The sequence below is a fragment of the Diabrotica virgifera genome, chromosome 6 (genome assembly GCF_917563875.1).
Source record: "Diabrotica virgifera virgifera chromosome 6, PGI_DIABVI_V3a".
NCBI lineage: Eukaryota > Metazoa > Arthropoda > Insecta > Coleoptera > Chrysomelidae > Diabrotica > Diabrotica virgifera.
The window spans coordinates 206,909,544-206,928,788 of NC_065448.1; the positions used below are offsets into that span (position 1 = coordinate 206,909,544).

The window sequence follows — 19,245 nt, forward strand, 5'->3', positions numbered from 1 at the left end:
CATTTTATGCCTGCAGCATGCAAACCCGCCTTTTGCTTTATTCCTCTAAGGGCTAGTTGTTCAATCAATGGTTAACTCATGGATTAAGTAAACCATGATTAAATTTAATTCGAAGATTATTTCTAATTAAGTTGTTCAATGCAGGTTAACTTTCGGATTTATTAAACCCAAATACTGAAGCAGTGACAATGTTGCCAGTTATTAATTAACGGCTTGGAACAAATTTTATGATGAAAATTGTAGCGAAAAATGTGTTCTGTGGTATAAACGATGGTGTTCATGACTTTTAACGCAGTGACGCCCCCATGTCAGTGATTATTTTCGTGTCTTTCAGTGATTATTTTGAATTTAAAATTCAAAAAATGGAATAAAAGTAATAAAAGAAAGAGAACTACGAGCTTTAAGGCTGATGAAGAAGAAATATTAATATCTTTTGGTAAAAAATATAAACATATTCTCGGGAATAAGAAAGTGATGCAATTTCAAATTACTAGAAAATGAAAATCTGGGAAAAATAGCTAAATAGGCCAAACTAGTTTGTCCTGAAATCGGGTTTGGCCGGTAATTTTATATATTTTTAATTAACTATTATATAGCTATTTGTATAACAAGGGAGGAAAGTGATACCTTTCCTCCCGAGAATGAAGTTTACATTCAAGGGAGGAAAATGCACTTTACTAACAGGTAGGTACAATATAACTGTCAACTGTCAAATATAAGTCAAATTATTAATGTAAACATTGGTAAATCAAAATAATAATTTACTGTTTTTTACCATTCTGCAAAATACAGGGTGTTTTATAAATAAACGTTAAAATGTATAGATACTTACGTAATAGAAAATAGATATTGTACGTACAGGGCGTCAATAAGTTATATTTCATGAATGAATTACCATGACCTCACTTTTACTTTTCCTCCCTAGGGAGGAAAAGTACAACATTGCTCCCTACAATCAGGTCCGGAAAAGTATACTTTCGGTAGAGGTAGGTGGAAAAATAGTTTACCTATTTGTAGGATGAGCTATCCTGCCTCTTATACGATCAACAATCATAAAAACTGTTTCCTTTGGTACACGAAATCTATTCAAAAACTCCATCTGACCTTTTATCTGACATTTATCTGACCATTTATGAAAATGGTTTTCTTATACTCGAAAAACACGATTTTTTCGTAGAGGAAAAAATTATATTAAGAACAGCTAAGAACTCTCTGTCTTCTGTGATATCTCGATCTTTAAAATCAAAGACACCATTATTAGCAATAGCCATAATTATATGTGGACACTAAATTATATTAGATTATTTTAAATCTTATCTACGAGTATTATTTTAAATGTTATCTATTTAAAAGTAGCAATAACAACACAATATATTATAGTGCAATAACTATGGTTGTTTTAATCTGGAATTTTCTTGACAATATTTAATTTAAAACAAGAAAATAAGGTTACAAATCTCTAGTTAACACCGTTAAACAGATGGTTAAGTGTTAAACTTGCATTGAACAACGCAATATTGCGTTTAATTGATGATTATTTTTAATCTGAAGATAATCTCCAATTGAACAATCGGGCCTAAGTGTACCTTAGTACACTAACATTTGGTTAGCGCTAATTGATTGACTCCTTTGAGTCAAAACCTATCAAGCTTTAAATTTTTCCATTGAAAATAAAATTGGCCTGGTAGAGGGTTAAGGGTAAACATGACATTGATGTTGAACAGGACATTTTAAAGTTTAAAACTTTTGAAGAATTCGAAATATGGAAAAATGGTATAGAAAATGTAACTGATTCAAGATTTATTACACTTCGAAATAAATCTTTATATCAGGAAAACATCAAGTATTGATGTTTTCACCATAATTAAATTTTATTCAAATTCGATATTGATTGTGTCACTTAGTCGTTTGATCAATTAAGTTTTGTTAATGTTGTGTTAACCGTCGTTTCGATTATCCGTCATACCCTTGGTCAGGTGCCCTGACAGATAATCGAGGTTCCACTGTATCTGTAACATTTTCACCTTCTTGGCAGAAAACTTATTGATAACATGCATCCTCACATATATCTCATAATTGTTTTGGTAAGAAATTTAATAAAAAGAAAATATTTTTAATCCTTACCAATCTTAATTTTTTTGTCTTTATACTCCTCTCTTCTTTATTGCACATTAATATTTAAAGCTATCCATTAATTAAATCCACATTTCCATAATTCCTGATTTGGATGTTAAAAATTATTCACTGTTGTGAATTTTTATTATGGTTACATTTTTATTTAATTTAATATCGTCAGGTACGAAAAATTCACAACCAATTCAGGAAGAAAATACAGATTTGGAAATACTATTTGAAGCTGAGGCAAAAATTAAAACGGACTTTTTAGCATGCCAAATTACCACAAAAAACAAAGCGGGCCATCGAAATTCTAGTGTTACTAGAGAATTGCAACAAATAAAGCAGCAGTTACTGGACTCACTCAAAAATTCGAAACAATAATTATACCAAGTTGAGGTGGTGAACAAAAGGTATTGAACCAATAAAACCCAGCCTACAAGCTTTAAAAGCCTGTTCATGTCAAATTATATATAAACAAACTCAATTCCATTTAATAAAAAAATGTTACCTCAAAGGTAACTTTATGTAAAAATAAGAAATTAAAGAAATCTAAAAAGCCATAAAATAACTTTATTATGTTAATTCAAATATACAGAACCAAAGTTAAATAACAAAAATAAAATAAACACAATTTACACCTTACAAACATCAATATTATTTTAGAAATAGACTCATTAACCAAAGTAGGTATATTTATCACGTAATTAGACTAAAACAGAGTATATATACCTAAACACTTTTTAAAACAGAAATAGTAATAATATATTTATAATTATTACCACATTCACAAGTGTTCATTTTATTAAAATGTTAAAAGCAAAAACAACAAAGGTATAACCTCAAAAATAAAATGTAAACAAACCTATCACTACGAACAAACAGCTGATTCGTGACGTCACGAATACGTCACGGTTCTTTTGAGTTTTTGCTGCAGTGAGACAAACGTCGAAAGAGTAATACGCCAGTCAATGGGAGCAAGAATAGGATATTATTGTCCTTTTCATGATCATTTTTCAGTGCGTAACAAATGATAGGAAAAAGGGTAATTCCGTGATAATACACATTTATGACATTTATTCTAACATGACATTTTAGTTAAATCTGACAGTTGTCACATTTTATTTTCAATTTGGAATAAAAACAAATCAAATGTGTTTCTTGCATTTATAAAATGGTATTTTCTTTGATTTATATAGTCTTATAAATTATACAGATTATATTTGTAATATTATTATCTAATTAAAAAAAAATTATTTTTTTATTATGGCGCCATCTATCGACAACTAGAATAACTAGAATAAATGTTATAAAAATGTCACCGACGAAATGTAATCACCGACGTGCCTTTTTTTCTGTCACATACAATTTAATGCGTTAGAAAGAAATCGAAAAACTGTGACGCACTGAAAGATGATCATGAGAAATACTGTACCTCCGAATTCTATCCTACTGCATGGATTTTAATGAAATTTTGGGAATAGCCTCTACTTATCTCCTAATTCAAAGTCTACCCTATGCCGATGTGCGCTTTTGTCTTGGGGGTGGTTCCTATATTCCTATCCCTTCTCGGGGGTGGAAAATTTTTTGGTTAAAATAGCCACGGAGTTAGCTAGAGAACCTAATTTTAAGCCAACAATTTTGTGCAATTTTTTTTGAAAACTCGATACTTTTTGAGTTTTTCGTGGTTGAAAATTGTTCATTTTCATTGAAACATAACACCTTGTCGAACGGTTTTTTACGAATACCTTAAAAACTATGCATCTAACGAGAAAAAATATATAAAACATTTTTGTAGCTTATAAAAAAGCAAAGAGATTCGTTCCTTCACAAATCTTCTAGTTATAATACAAAAAGAGATATGGTAGGTGAAAAGAGTTTGTTTTTTTGATGCATGCTCAAATCAGTGTATTCAACTTGAAATAACAGAGAAACAGTCAATTTTAGGTATATAATGCTACCAATACCTTTTGTAGTGCTTGAAAAGATCTTTAAAATGAGGAATATTGAAGGTCGATTATATTCAAACTAAGCGAGATATGTTGCAAAATAAATTGATAACTAATGTATTTTAAGAAAAAATGAGAAGTATATTTAACCCCTCATCCACCAGAATTTAAATGCATCGTTTTCCTTCTACAGTACCTTTTACTATAGTGTTGTTTCTATGTTCAAAAAGTTGGACGGGTTTAAAATTAATGGTTTTTGAAAAAAAATTAAGATCAAAGTATAGAGCGTATTTTTAAATTTTCTTAAAAATCTTCCTTTTTCTCCAAGTAGGTAACTTGAAAATGATAAGAGATAAAATGTAGTAATGAAAAATAAAAAAGAAATTTTATCTAGGAAAACCCTATATTTTTGTACTGTACCTTTTTCGGTATCTTATATCATTTTCGAGTTACATGGAAAAAAAGGAAGATTTTTAAGAAAATTTAAAAATGCGCTCTATAATTTGATCTTATTTTTTTCAAAAACCATTCATTTTAAACCCGTCCAACTCTTTGAACATAGAAATAACACTATAATAAAAAGTATTGTAGAAGTAAAACGATGTATTTATATTCTGATGGATGAGGGTTTAAAATTACTTCTCATTTTTTCTTAAAATACATTAGTCACCAATTTTTCTTTGTAGCATATCTCGCTTAGTTTGAATGTAATCGACATTTAATACTGCTCATTTTAAAGGTCTTTTCAAGCACTATAAAAGGTATTGATAGCATTATACACCTAAAATCGACCGTTTCTCTGGTATTTCAAGTTGAATACACCGATTTGAGCATGCACCAACATATCTTTTAGTATTATAACTAGAAGAGTTATGAAGGAACGAATCTCTTTTTTTTTTATAAGCTACAAAAATATTTTATATAGTTTTTTCGGTAAATGCATAGTTTTTAAGGTATTCGCAAAAAACCGTCCGAAAAGGTGTCATTTTTCAATGAAAATGGACAATTTTCAACCACGAATAACACAAAAAGTATTGATTTTTCAAAAAAAAAATTAAAAAACAGTTTTTGCTTAGAATTTGGTTCTCTAGTCACTTCCATGGTTATTTTAACCAAAAAAATTGTCCACCCCCAAGAAGGGGTGAGAACCACCCCCAAGATAAAAGCGCACATCGGCATAGGGTAGACTTTGTTTCTTGGGTAAAAACCCTACCTATTGTAAAAATATCGAGTAAATCGATGTAGTAGGATGGAATTCGGAGCCAAATACCCTCATTGACTGCCCTATAAAGTCGTCGTCATCTTTTAGTGTAGTTATTAATATAACAATAATTAAATAAATGTTAATGAAAGCTATTAACCCAACTTAGAACATTCTACGTTTAAGTACCTAAACCATAAAGCTTTTATTTCTCTAATAGTAGTGTCGTTTATAGAGCAACTGCCAAGTTTAAAATTGCGTATCATTAATTATTATTATTAATAAATAATATTAAAGTGACCAAAGTATTTATTAAATTAAAGTATTTAATAATAATAACGTGACTATGTGGGAATGGTTTCTACTTTTTAAATATTGGGATAGGCTAGTAAGTAAACCCCAATCACGTATTTTAGTCATTATTTGAAGAAAAGTTATCAATTTCAACTAATTTTAAGATCTGAAATTTACTTTTGTTAAGAGGAAACAAAAATTTCCGTGTTAAAGCTGAATTGCGTGTGACCCATGGAGTACCCATAAACGTTTAAGCTTTTTTGAGCATCAGTCAGCGTTTATTCATAGTGTAGCAGAATAATTCATTATTCGTCGGTTGTTTTTCCCTATTTTATTACGGTAAGGTAAATAAATGTTGGTATATTCTTCAATTGACAGTTCATCTTGTTCTAATAATTTGTTTCTTATGTATAAAGGAAATAAGTTTTCTCGGCACATTTCAATACCCAGGTATTTGACCAGTTTTTCCGTTAGCACATACCTAAAGTAAGCAAAACTATACACTTTATGTAGAAATTTCGGCCTGGATTTTTAATTATTAACAATTTAGTACATGACTCATCAGACTTGTTGTCCGATAATCACTGTATGCCTTTGCACGATGTTTTTTTAGTATTTGGTATTGTGACAAATGTCAACTTAAGTCAATTAGTTGATAACATCCCAGTGTCATAAATTCTGTTAAATAGACCACACAGTAATTTAATATCCCAAAAACTTTAGAATTTCAGCACTATATTTTCCTGTCGCCTTCGCCAAATTCCGTATTAAAATCTTTCATCCCATGAGAGTGTTGACCTCTTGTTTTGTTTATACATTGTACACTCAGAAGACAGTTCAAAACAAAAAAAATGGCGTTGCGAGAATTGTGACGAAGAAAACAGATAAAGCTGTAAAAAACGTCGTTATATTCCCACACAGGATACTAACGTTACAAACAGTAATGATCATAATGCATCCACACAAGACTATGAAGACGAAGAAACTGAAAAATTTACGATTTAAAAATAGTATTAGCTCTAGCACCTATAAACTACTTGAATAGTTACGTTGCCAGACCCTGGCTATCTTATTTCACTTATTCCAAGGATAGTTATACATATTTCGTCGGCTTACTGCCAAAACCAACCAACTCCACTTTTCAAAGTTTTGAGAAGTCCACCTTTTTTAAACCACCTGAATTTAAAAAATAATTTAAGAACTGAAAAATATGTTGCATTTATTATTCAAAAATATATTTCATTTTTTAAATTCAGACGATTTTTCATTTTAAATTAAAGTTTAAAAGGTAGACTTCCCAAAATTTAAAAAGTGGAGTTAGTTGGTTTTGGCAGTAAGCCGACGATTTAGCTGCTTCATTTCTTTTATGGCGTTCTGAACCTTTCTTGTGAAATATGTCACCTGGTGTAATATCATGTAAGGCTTTTATGATCTGGAAACAATTTTATGTAACAGAAACCTGTCGATGAATATTTTCAAGAAGATCCTGAAATGTTATGCTTTGTCTATCCTATTATATGGTTGTGAGACATGGACGTTAAAAATCAGAATGCTGGACAAATTAGAAGCATTCGAACTGTGGTGCTATCGATGAATCCTAAAGATATCGTGAGTTTCGCATAGAGGAGAAAAACAGAATACTTCGGCCATATACATGTAATTAGAGAACCTAAATACCATCTACTTCGAAGATTTTTCCAAAGTGAATTTCCAAAGTGAAAATCAAAACGTCGAATTAAACTTATTTTAAAACTGTGGCTTTATTAGTAGATGTGTCACAAGTAAATAGCTTCAGAATAAGATTAAGAAAATATCGAGTATTAATACGTTTCCGACTACAACTTCCTTTTTTTTTTTATTGTTTTATGCATTTGTGTGTAATATTTATTTATTAACAAAAAATTTATTGAAAACCCTTTGGAAAAGATACATACAGAGTGAGTTTTATGTATGGAAACCTTCAGTTATCTCGGAAACGGCTTGCATGATTTTTATATATTTTGGTGGGTAAGGGTTTTCTAATGTGGACGATATTATGGTGGTAATTACATTGTTGTCAGATCTTCCGTTTTTCTGGAAATCTAATCAACTTTCTTATTTCAAATGGAACACCCCATATATTTTTTGAGCTTTGAAGTCGTTAAGAAATACTGATTATTTTTCATGTTATACTCCCTATACCATATAAAAAATGCCATAATTTCGGAGTTATTGCTGCTTTTATTTAAAACAAAATTTAAAACAAATTATAAAAATCAATTTTTTGGCCCGGGTAGACATTATTTACATTTGGGGAATTTGGGTAATTCGTAGTTTCAAAAGTAATATTTTTTATTTGTGTTTTTGAACCTTGAAAATCGTCATTATTCGATTTTTTGTTTTAAATTGTTTATAACTCGGAAACGATTAATTTTAGAGAAACATTACAAAAGACCTTTTTTGTTCCCAATGATCAAGAGAACCTAAAATAATGTCTACCGGGCCAAAATTTTTTATAATTTGTTAAATTTTGTTTTTAATAAATGTGGAAATAACTCCGCAATTATGGCATTTAGGTATAGGGAGTAACATGAAAAATAATCAATATTTCTTAAGGACTTAAAACGAAAAAAAATATACAGGGTGTTCCACTTGAAATAAGAAAGTTCATTAGATTTCCAGAAAAACGGAAGATATGACAACAATGTAATTACCACTATAATATCAGCCGCATTAGAAGACACCTACCACCACAATCTAAAAAAAACCGTGCAAGCCCTTTCCGAGATAATTGAGGGTTTTCATACATAAAGCGGTATCGAAAGTGCGAATTGCCGTGATGGTTGCCAACCTTCTTAGAGGAGATGGCACATGAAGAAGAAGAAGATACATAAAATTCATTCTGTATAATTTATTAAAATCCCTTAAAAATGTAAATCTATCCATCGCTTTAAATTATGCATAATAATGTAAATCTGTCATAATTTTAAAACATTTAAAGGGTTTTTATCCACATATTTTTGGTGGCTCAGCATGTAATAAACTAACCTGTATCAGCACTGATGATGATCTTTTTAGATCGAAAACATTCCGTGATTTTGATGTAGCCCGTTAAGGGATTTTAAAAAATATATACCTTTTAAAAAGGATTTTCAATAATTTTTTGTGGTTAATGGTATACAGCCAGCTAAAAGTAAACTTTTTCCTCGTGGATTTTATTTATTCATTGTTCTATCTCTTAATAATAGTATTGTTCCATCTCTTAATATAAATAATTGTATTTACAATATCCTTTAATTGCTCTTTTAGATAATTAGTTTTTTAATATTTCATAGTAGATTTTGATCCATACCTATGTTTCCTTGCTTGTTAAAAGTATACATTTGATAGGTATTATAGTAAATATCCCTTTATTCAGAATCCAATATCTGGCAACACCGGATGCAAGCATATCTCAAGATGAAACCGACTTTGCCCTTTTGGTTTGGATATGGATCATATGTGAAGGGGTGCAAGCGGATAGCTTAAATTCTTCCTAAAATATTTAGTGTCGGAACTATGTCAAGATGATGGAAATATGCCGGGACTTTGGGGTAGACGGTTCAACAACGTCGTCTAAGATCACGGTCTATATATTGATGAACGCGGTCATAGTTGCGGCATATCTTACAAAAATATCTGGAGCAAGTATAAGCCTTTAGGGCTAATTAAACTTTAAATTTATTAATAAGTATATAGTTCAAGCTAACAGCCAGTTGATGGATACGTGTAAGCATTAAAAACATAATCTCTAATAAATCAGTAAATCTCTACAAAAAAATTTTGCTTACATTGAATTACTTCCTTTCAATTTCAATCGATACATTTTAAAAGATGCGGATTCTTTAAAGTTATAGAAATCAGTGGTATTCTTTAAAGTTATACAACAGGACCCGAATTCATATCATCATCATCATTGGTACTACAACCCTATAGTAGAACCTCGACCTTTCCAAGTCTATTTCGCCTGTCAGCCCTATCCATTGCTAATCGTTACGAGTTTGCTGGACCCTTTTTTCCCATCATCTACACTTCTACACGATTCTTCCATCTAAGTTTTGGCCGGCATCTTCGTTTACTTTCCACTGGCTGTGACAGAAGGACTCGTCTACTAGTGTTATTCTGATGAAATCTAACTATTTATCCTGCCCACCCTAGTCTTCATATTTTTTTGAGAGATATCACGCCTTTAGAACCATATATCTATTTGTTTTTATGGTAAATAGGTATATCTCATAGTTTTATCTCCTCCTCCAAATACCTTTTTCACAGATGCCACCAAATATTACTCTTAAGATTCTTCGTTCAAATATGAGCAAGAGGTTTTCATCTGCCTTGGAGATGGTTCATGTCTCCGATCCATATGTCAGCACTGACAGTAGGTATAAAGGTTTTGTATATTTTTATTTTCATACAAATCGCAAAATCAATTCGAAGCATTTGACAGTGGTGTATCTGCAAGTGCAAGGTGTTAGTTACTGCTAAATGTTAGTATTATCAATGATCACAATGTGTTTAACCAATACCGCCAAAAAGGCTCTTAAAGAATCTTCGTGACAAAACAACATAAATTGTGTTTGGTGTAACTGAATCATAAATTTACTATCACTATCTTAATTTATTGGGAATAAGCCACAATATTTCGACTTTCACTTCCGAAATCGTTATTAGAATGAATCACAAAATTTGCAGCAAATAGAGACTCGTCGTCTTGACTGTCACAATAACACTTGTTTTGATTAAACTGACTGGTTGCTTCATCCTCCAACGAACTTACCCATAATATTGTTGGCCTACTTTCAAGAGTCATTATGTTGTCTTTAGCTACAAATTTGCAATCAGCCAAAGAATCATTGATGCTGAAGGAGTTTTATATCGCTTATTTCTTCGTAATTTCGTTTCCCAGAAATCAGTTTATTTATAGAAGGCGTAGTGTTGCCATTTGCTAATGGAATATAATCTTAGGTATCCTAATCATCTCCCAGATCAGAATGCATTGCTTGATCTTTATTTATACTCGCGTGTTGCCATATCTGAATCAGTTGGCTGACGAAAGGAGACCAATACATACATGTGACTCTTATAGGTCTGGATCCCGCGTATGAAAAAAAAGTTGATTAATAGCAAGCTGAAAATTTGTTAATAGCTTAAGGGTGTCTAGTCGGACAAACTTTGATATATGGGAACACTGGAACAGGGGAAGTTTTAATTGTGGAACAGGTTAAAAATTTGGAACGGTCAGACCACGAAAACGGCACATGTATTTTGTCCGACAGAACAGACTTAAACTCTCCGAACAGAGATTAGACTCTCATGCAAAAATCAGACTGCTATTTATCACCAAATGGGCGTTTTAATGAGTGGAACATGTAGAATATGTCAAATGACAGGAATTATGACAGGTGATAAATAGCAGTCTGATTTTTGCATGAGAGTTTAATCTCTGTTCGGAGAGTTTAAGTCTGTTCTGTCGGACAAAATAAATGTGCCGTTTTCGTGGTCTGACCGTTCCAAATTTTTAACCTGTTCCACAATTAAAACTGCCCCTGTTACAGTGCTCCCATATATCAAAGTTTATCCGACTAGACACCCTTAAGCTATTAACAAATTTTCAGCTTGCTATTAATCAACTTTTTTTTCATATGCGGGATCCAGACCTATTATTCGAGTAGGGGCATATTATGTTCCTGGATAGTTATCCTATTTCATCGGCTTGTCATTCTATTTTTACAATTTTATAATATAAATTTTAAATTAAATCCAACCACTGTGGTTCTGGGGCTATTTAGCAAGTAAAGTTCACTAAAGATGGACTAAGAGGTCCGAAAACGTTCGCTCTAAATATTTTTGTAATCCCTTTGGATTTTTAAATTTTAATTTCCAATTAAAATTATACCAATTACAAGAGTTTTTACTTCGATGTTAAAAGTTATTTAAAAATAAGTTATTTTATTCATTTAGCTTTATTTTATTTTCAGAGTCAGTTAGGTCATGGTACGAGTTTTCCCTACAGTACTGGTCCAGGTGGAGGGAGACCTGATTATACTACTGCCTCTCAGCGACACGACGATCCTCTCTCCCTTCATCAAGCCTTAGGGCAAGCCGTAGAAGAGGCCCAAGGAGGCTTAGATGATAATACGGGTTTCATCACAGACTTACCGTTACTTAAAAGTAAGTGCCAGTATTTTATACAGTTCAACTTTTATATACTCACAAAACTATTGTTGAGGTTAACTGAGTAGGTACCACATTACGTTTGTTAAGTGTCTCTCAATTCTTTTATCTTTTCGTCTTGTTACTGTATATTGCGCAAATTTTGTAACTCGTATTCTTAATCTTGGTTTCTAAGATGTTCCAGTTACTTATCCTGACAAAATATTTTGAATTATACTTATAATGAATATTTGGTTATGTTTTTGGTGTAAAAGTACCTAAAGACTATATTCCGTTCTAAACACTTCTCGTCCCTGCTACCAACTTCAATTTCACTGTATTTTCTTCCATATTATACTTTATATATGATATACATACAATACGTTGTTCTTCGGTCACATCCGAATTCACATTCACATGTCTAAATGTAATACAATACTTTTTGACAACTTAACAAATCCAAAGCTATTTATAAAGGATATATTTAACAATATTATAACACATACATTGTATAGTAGATAAAGTGTACTAACATACATATCAATTATCATTATCATTCAAAACAGAACATTTCTTGTTTGTTCCAGATATCAAAGGAAAGGATCACGCAGGTGGATCCATGGTATCATCCAACGACGTTTTCTGTTCCGTACCTGGTAGATTATCACTCTTATCATCAACGTCAAAGTACAAAGTGACAGTGGGAGAAGTGCAACGACGGCTCTCTCCTCCAGAATGTCTCAACGCGTCGCTTTTGGGAGGTGTCCTCAGAAGGGCGAAGAGCAAAAATGGAGGACGAATACTCAGGGAAAAGCTGGAAAAAATTGGGTTAAATTTACCGGCTGGGAGGCGAAAAGCCGCGAATGTTACTCTACTGACTTCTCTGGTGGAGGGAGAAGCTGTGCATTTAGCTAGAGACTTTGGATACGTCTGTGAGACTGAATTTCCTGCTAGACAGGTTAGTTTGTCTTTCAACTACCTTTGTGAAGCTTTTTAACAAAATTTATATAATTGAATTAAAAATACAGTTTATATTAATTTTCTTTTTGTATTTTCGGGGTAATATTACAATATATTCAATGCTAGAACAATGAGTAACTTATTTCTAATTTCTATTTCGAGCCTTAACCTAAGTTTTTCTAATCTAAAGTGTTACTGAGTAATATCTTTTATTACTCATCGCCTATTTACACTAATATTAACGTGTACACTAGGCACTATGCTCTGATTTTGTTATATCTCTTCTTAGCGCAGTCACTGAAGGTTCTCACCTCCGATTTCGTTGAACCTCAATCGATTTTCATGAAAATTTTTGAGTAGGTAGAGGATACCTCAAAGGACAAAGGTGACATGATGCCAACTTGCGCTTTTACCCTGGGGGTGGATGCCTCCCCTCTTTGGGGGTGAAAATTATTTTATTAAAAATAATACCATAAATCGATAAAGGAGCAAATTATAAGCAAAATTTGTTATATAAAGTTATTAATATAAATCAACACTTTTTGAGTTATTAAAGACCAAAGATTTTATTTTTTCGTAAAAAAATGCTTGTTTTAAAGCGGTTTTTCACGTAGAACTAACTGAAAAACTATAAGCTTTTACAAAAAAGTTATTATTACTGAAATTGAAGATAATAAAAAACTGAATACACACCTCACTTAAAGAACTAAACTAATATTAATTCAAAGTTAGTTATTGCCAATTGAATGTATATTTTTTTCGATGATTACTCAAATCTAAGTATTCAAGCTTAAATAACGGGAAAACGATGCAAATGTATAAAATATACCTGCTAAGCACTTGTCAAAATACTTCAAGCTTCAGAACAAGGTTAATAGAGTCAAAATTAAGCAAGTTATGATGAAAATAAGAGAACCCCTTCGAATTTTTTAGGAAAAAGTGAAAAATAAAAAATACGCCATTTCCACAAAAACTAAAATTTATAGTAATCCTTACAAAAACTTATTTATATTAGCATAAGTCATGATTTCAATAATTTTGACCGGGTTAGAATGCAAATTTTTGAAAAAAAAAAGATAATAATTTAAAAAAATCGTAATTTTTAAAATTATCGTCATTTTCATATTCTTTTGATAATAACTCTAAAATGCTCAATATACGTAAAAAATTATAAATAACCAAATTTTAGGTTTTTCAGTGTCAAATATTTTACTTGTTTTACTATTTCTATAGGGTGAAAAATAACTGAGATAGAAACGTTTAAATCTTAAATTTTGCTGTGAGAACCATGCAACCAGGGCCATTTAACCTTTTATTTAAAAAAAAGTAAGGGGTTTAAAAGATTAAGTTCAACGTGGTTAAATAGCCATTGGAATTAACTTTCCAATGGTTTTTAGATGAACCTGATATCGTAAAAATGAACGGAGTTATTTAAGAAAAAAAATAACATTTTTTGGAAATATTTTTAAAAGATGAATTTTGAAAAAAAAATTGGTGCATAAATTTTAATGCTAACAACATGTTCAAGGGCTCATTTGATAGATATTTTTAAGTGCTTAAACAAATTTTTAATAAGCTTATGTTATAAAATGCATCATTTTCCCGTTATTTAAGCTTGAATACTTAGGTTTTTTTACACGTCTTAAAAAATATACATTCAATTACCTATAACTCACTTTTAGTTAACAGTGAAAGGTTTTTCTACTAAAGGGTTTATTTCATTTTCTATTAGCTTCAATTTTCGTAATAATAACTTTTTTGTAAAAACTTATAGTTTTTGAGTTATTGATGAAAATCGGTTAAAAACATGCATTTTTCTCAAGAAAAATTAAAATCTTTGATCTTTAATAACTCAAAAAGTTTTGATTTATTTTAATAACTTTATATAACAATTTTTGCTTAAAATTTGTCCCTCTATCGAATTATGGGGTTATTTTCAATAAAATTATTTTCACCCCCGAGAAGGGGTGGCATCCACCCCCAGGGTAAAAGCGCAAGTTGACACCATGTCACCTTTGTTCCTTGAGATATCCTCTAACCACTAACCAATTTTCATGCAAATCGATGGAGGTTCACCGAAATAGGAAGTAATAGCTCATATCCACCTTCAGTGACTGCACTATCTCTGCACTACCCCGTATGGTTTAATTGAGTCGTCTGATTTTTTATCAAAGAGCTGAAGGGCCTAGACATTCACATGACGCAGAATCCCCTCTTATCCTATTTTCTAGCCTGTTTAGAGATAGTCTGTCTAACTGTATTAATCCACAAATCTTTGTGGATCTTACTGTTTCTGGCCCCAAGGAAATTTATTATAATGCGAGGCTGGCTAAATCAGGTAATGTTGCTAAGGAAACGTGGTCTATCGTAAATGAACTGAGAGATAAGACTTCTTCTCCCACCACAATCCCGACTTCTCCTGAGACCCTGAACAATTACTTTGTAAATGTGGCAAAAAATTTAACAAATAGCATCATAAAGAGGAGAAAAACAGAATACTTCGGCCATATAATTAGAGGACCTAAATACCATCTGCTTCGCCTTATAATACAAGGAAAAGTGGAGGGAAAGAAATGGATAGGTCGAAAGAAACTTTCATGGCTGCGTAATATTAGACAATGGTGTGGCTGCTCAGTAGAAGAATTATTTCGCGCAGCAGCCGATAGAGAGAGATTTCAGGAAATTGTAAACATGATGGCGGCCAACGTCTGAATACAGACACGGCACCTAAAGAAGAAGAAGAAGAAGGTTTATTTCATTTTTTATTAGCTTTAATTTTCGTAATAATAACTTTTTTGTAAAAACTTATAGTTTTTGAGTTATTGATGAAAATCGGTTAAAAACATGCATTTTTCTCAAGAAAAATTAACATCTTTGATCTTTAATAACTCAATAAGTTTTGATTTATTTTAATAACTTTATATAACAATTTTTGCTTAAAATTTGTCCCTCTATCGAATTATGAGGTTATTTTCAATAAAATTATTTTCACCCACGAGAAGGGGTGGCATCCACCCCCAGGGTAAAAGCGCAAGTTGACACCATGTCACCTTTGTTCCTTGAGATGTCCTCTAACCACTAACCAATTTTCATGCAAATCGATGGAGGTTCACCGAAATAGGAAGTAATAGCTCATACCTCCTTCTCAGGATCCGATTTCATATCTTTCGCATAGTTTCGAATGTAAATAGTTTCTTTTTTACACCCATAGTATTAGGTGAACTACGCTCTACATTAAATGACATTAAAAATAAATCGTCATCTGGGACTGATGGCCTCACTCTTAAAATGTTTTCTGCTCTACCTGATTGCACTTTAAACCATCTTACTACCTTAATAAACAGGTCATTCGAAACTGGAGTTTTTCCAAGCTGCCTTAAGACAGCGATAATTATTCCTATACACAAAGGAGGCGATAAAGATCTTGCTTCGAATTATCGCCCTATTGCACTGCTGCCCACGTTGTCGAAGATAATTGAAAGTCTGGTAAAAAAAGAATCTTATCTTTTCTGTTGAAATACAAATTGCTTACTCCACATCAATTTGGATTCCTGAGTGACAAATGCACGAATGATGCTATGTTCTTCCTTTTCGATCATGTTTACTCCAGTCTAAACAACCATCACTCTACAGCAACAATTTTCTGTGATTTCTCTAAAGCATTCGATTGTGTAAACCATAACATCTTGACTGACAAATTACAGCACTATGGATTTAGGGGAAAGGCTCTTAAATGGCTTGAATCATATCTTAATAAAAGAAGTCACTTTGTAAGGGTTGACACGAAGACGTCTTGCATGCCATTAGAATGTGGGGTACCTCAGGGTTCAGTTCTAGGCCCTATATTGTTTCTGATATACATAAATGATATCTCTAGTCTGAACATTAAAGGTAAAATATGTCTCTTTGCAGATGATACTAGTATTACTTGGAGTAACACGGATATTATGGATCTTCGCAATACCATAGCTACAGACCTAGTCACCATTAAATCGTGGTGCGATTCGAATCTCCTGTTATTTAACGTTTCTAAAACCAAAGTCCTACCTTACAACAGTATGATGCAACCTTTAGTACTTAATAACAACAGTCTAGAGGTAGTTGAATCGGTGAAGTTCTTAGGGCTTATTGTGGATAAGTCTCTAAAATGGAACTTGCACATTGATGCCCTACACAAAAAATTAAGTTCTGCTTGTTTTGCGCTAAGATCAGTTGCTACGGAAATGAATTTGTTAACATCTAGGACCGTTTATTATGCCCTTTTTGAGTCTCATCTTCGGTACGCCCTTCCATTCTGGGGTGCGTGTTGTGCGACTCAATTTGAGCGTATTTTTAAATTACAAAAGAGAGCTCTTCGTTACTCCCTGAGACTCAATAGCAGAGTTCATTGCCAAGAATTTTTTAAAAAATTTAAAATATTAACTCTTCCTTCTTTGTTTGTTTTTGAATCCGTTTGTTTAATCCGCAAACATGCATCAGAAGGTCCAGAGAGACCCACTCACAACTATCCCCTTAGAAACGTGGAGCATAATCTTTATCTGCCAACCCCACGGTCTTAGCTGGTTAAGTGCTCTATACTATACAATTCGAGAAAAATGCACAATCACCTGCCATCCAACATCAAATCTATTACAGCATTTCCCGCTTTTCGCAAGGCCTTGAAAGCTTATTTGCTAGAGAGTTCCCTTTCCCTTTTCTTTGTTCGCCTTCTTTTTGCTCTGACGTTGTATACATATTGTTTGCAAAATTTTTAATTTTTTAATGTGTACTTAATAGCTGTAAAATTATATTAAGTAGTATAACTCACGCCATTTACCTACTTGGTGTCTGTTTCTGTTTTTGTTTTGTTTGTAGTTTTTTATTATTTTTTGTTTTTTATTGTATATTTTTATTTTGTATAAGCTTTGTCCACAAATTGGTAAAATTTTATGACAATAAAGCATACCTTCTAATGCCCCAAGGAGCCTCAACGATATTCTTTCGTTCTTCTACTAGTTATTCTACTTCTTCTTCCTCTTCCTTCTTCTTCCCCTTAATAGTCAATTCTGCTTGTTCATTGACGAATTTATAGAAGGTTGTCACTCCATATTTTGCGCGGTTCGATACTTCTTCTGCTGATTGGTGATTTATCTCTTGCTACTTTGAACACATCGGTCTCGCACATTCTGTCTATTCCAGTCTTCTACCGTTTCCAGTAGTCTTTGTGTTGTTGCTGTGTCGGGTGTTGTTTCTGATGCATATGTTATTATTGGTCTTACAGTGGCTTTATAAATTCTTAACTTCATCTTGATCTCTCACTTATTGGCCCAAGTCTCCATATCTGGACAGTGTAATTCCAAGATATTTTATTTCCATTAGGTACGTGTTCAATACTGATACCATCAATTTATATTTCACATCTGATCGGTTCTTTGCTGATTACTAGTGTTTTCGGAGATAAGATTATCGTATTAAATTATTTTGCTCTTACATTAAATCTGTGGACTGGTCTTTGCAGTCTGCCTAACAGAGTATTTTTAATGGTTAGGTAAATAAAAAGGTTAATACTCACAATATTATCCTGTTATTGATGTTAAAACATTGGCTACAGGTTTCGAGACTTATAATTTATGTCCCATCATCAGGCCAGAATAAGAGGTCTAAATTGTTTGTTTGGGTTTTTATTATGTTTAAAAAACACACACAACAACAAAGGTCCCAACCTAACACCTGAGTGAACGTGGTCCTATCGTGAGGAGATGATGACTTTGAATGCATTAACATACCTTAGCTGCAAACCTACTTGTAACTGATATCTTATGATTTTGTTTTAACAACAAACAATTTAGACCTCTTATTCTGGCCTGATGATTGTGAGTATTGACCCTTTTCTTTACCTAACCATTGCATTTATGGGCTCACACTTGCAACTGTTTCATCATTTTAGAGTATTTTTATTACTTCTTTGTTTCCCATTCTGTATTTTCTTCCTTTATTAGCACTTTTGATGATTTCATCCATGATTGAATTGAAGAGTACAGTATTCAATGAGTCTCCCTATCTTATTTCGCTGCCTAGGTCTAAAGGTTCTGTAAGTTGTTCGTCTACTCGTATTCTGACTTCCATTTTGTTGTTTTGGTAGATGTTTTTTTGGTAGACAACACCATAGTTGTATGCCACAATTCCAAACAGGCCTGAAATAATTTGAAGTCACGTCCAAGCAACATTTTTTAAATCTGATTTCAAGCTCTTGTCTTTTCTTTTAAACATGTACCTACTCTTGATAATAATGTGCGATTTTGTGTAATATATCATTTGCAAATTGTGGCATATTATGTAGCAATCCTTTGTTTGAATTAGTTATAGGATATTTAGACCGGGTAGTATCGTCGCCCCCGCTAGCGAAATTATTCCGATTCGATTTTTTTGCACAAACTTACTCAAAAATAGGTCCTTATAACATATTAACAGGGTTCCGGGCGGTGCCGTCGTCGAAAATTTTTTTTTAAAACAAATTCACAAAAATAATTTTTTCATTTCCAACAATTTTTTTTAGATAATTTGGCTTATTCTGAG

At 32.1% G+C, this 19,245-nt stretch overlaps 1 protein-coding gene across 3 annotated transcripts in view; it reads left to right on the plus strand.

Moving 5' to 3' along the window:
• The window catches only part of LOC126887160 (transcription factor AP-2-epsilon), a 311,642-nt gene that overhangs the window by 279,103 nt on the left and 13,294 nt on the right, over window positions 1–19,245 (plus strand). For 2 of the 3 annotated variants that reach the window (XM_050654525.1, XM_050654523.1), the window contains exons 3-4: window positions 11,556–11,748; window positions 12,297–12,688. In XM_050654525.1, coding sequence (XP_050510482.1) covers window positions 11,556–11,748; window positions 12,297–12,688 — 585 coding nt within the window. The remainder of the gene's footprint in view (window positions 1–11,555; window positions 11,749–12,296; window positions 12,689–19,245) is intronic. The other variant, XM_050654524.1, reaches the window with a different exon arrangement.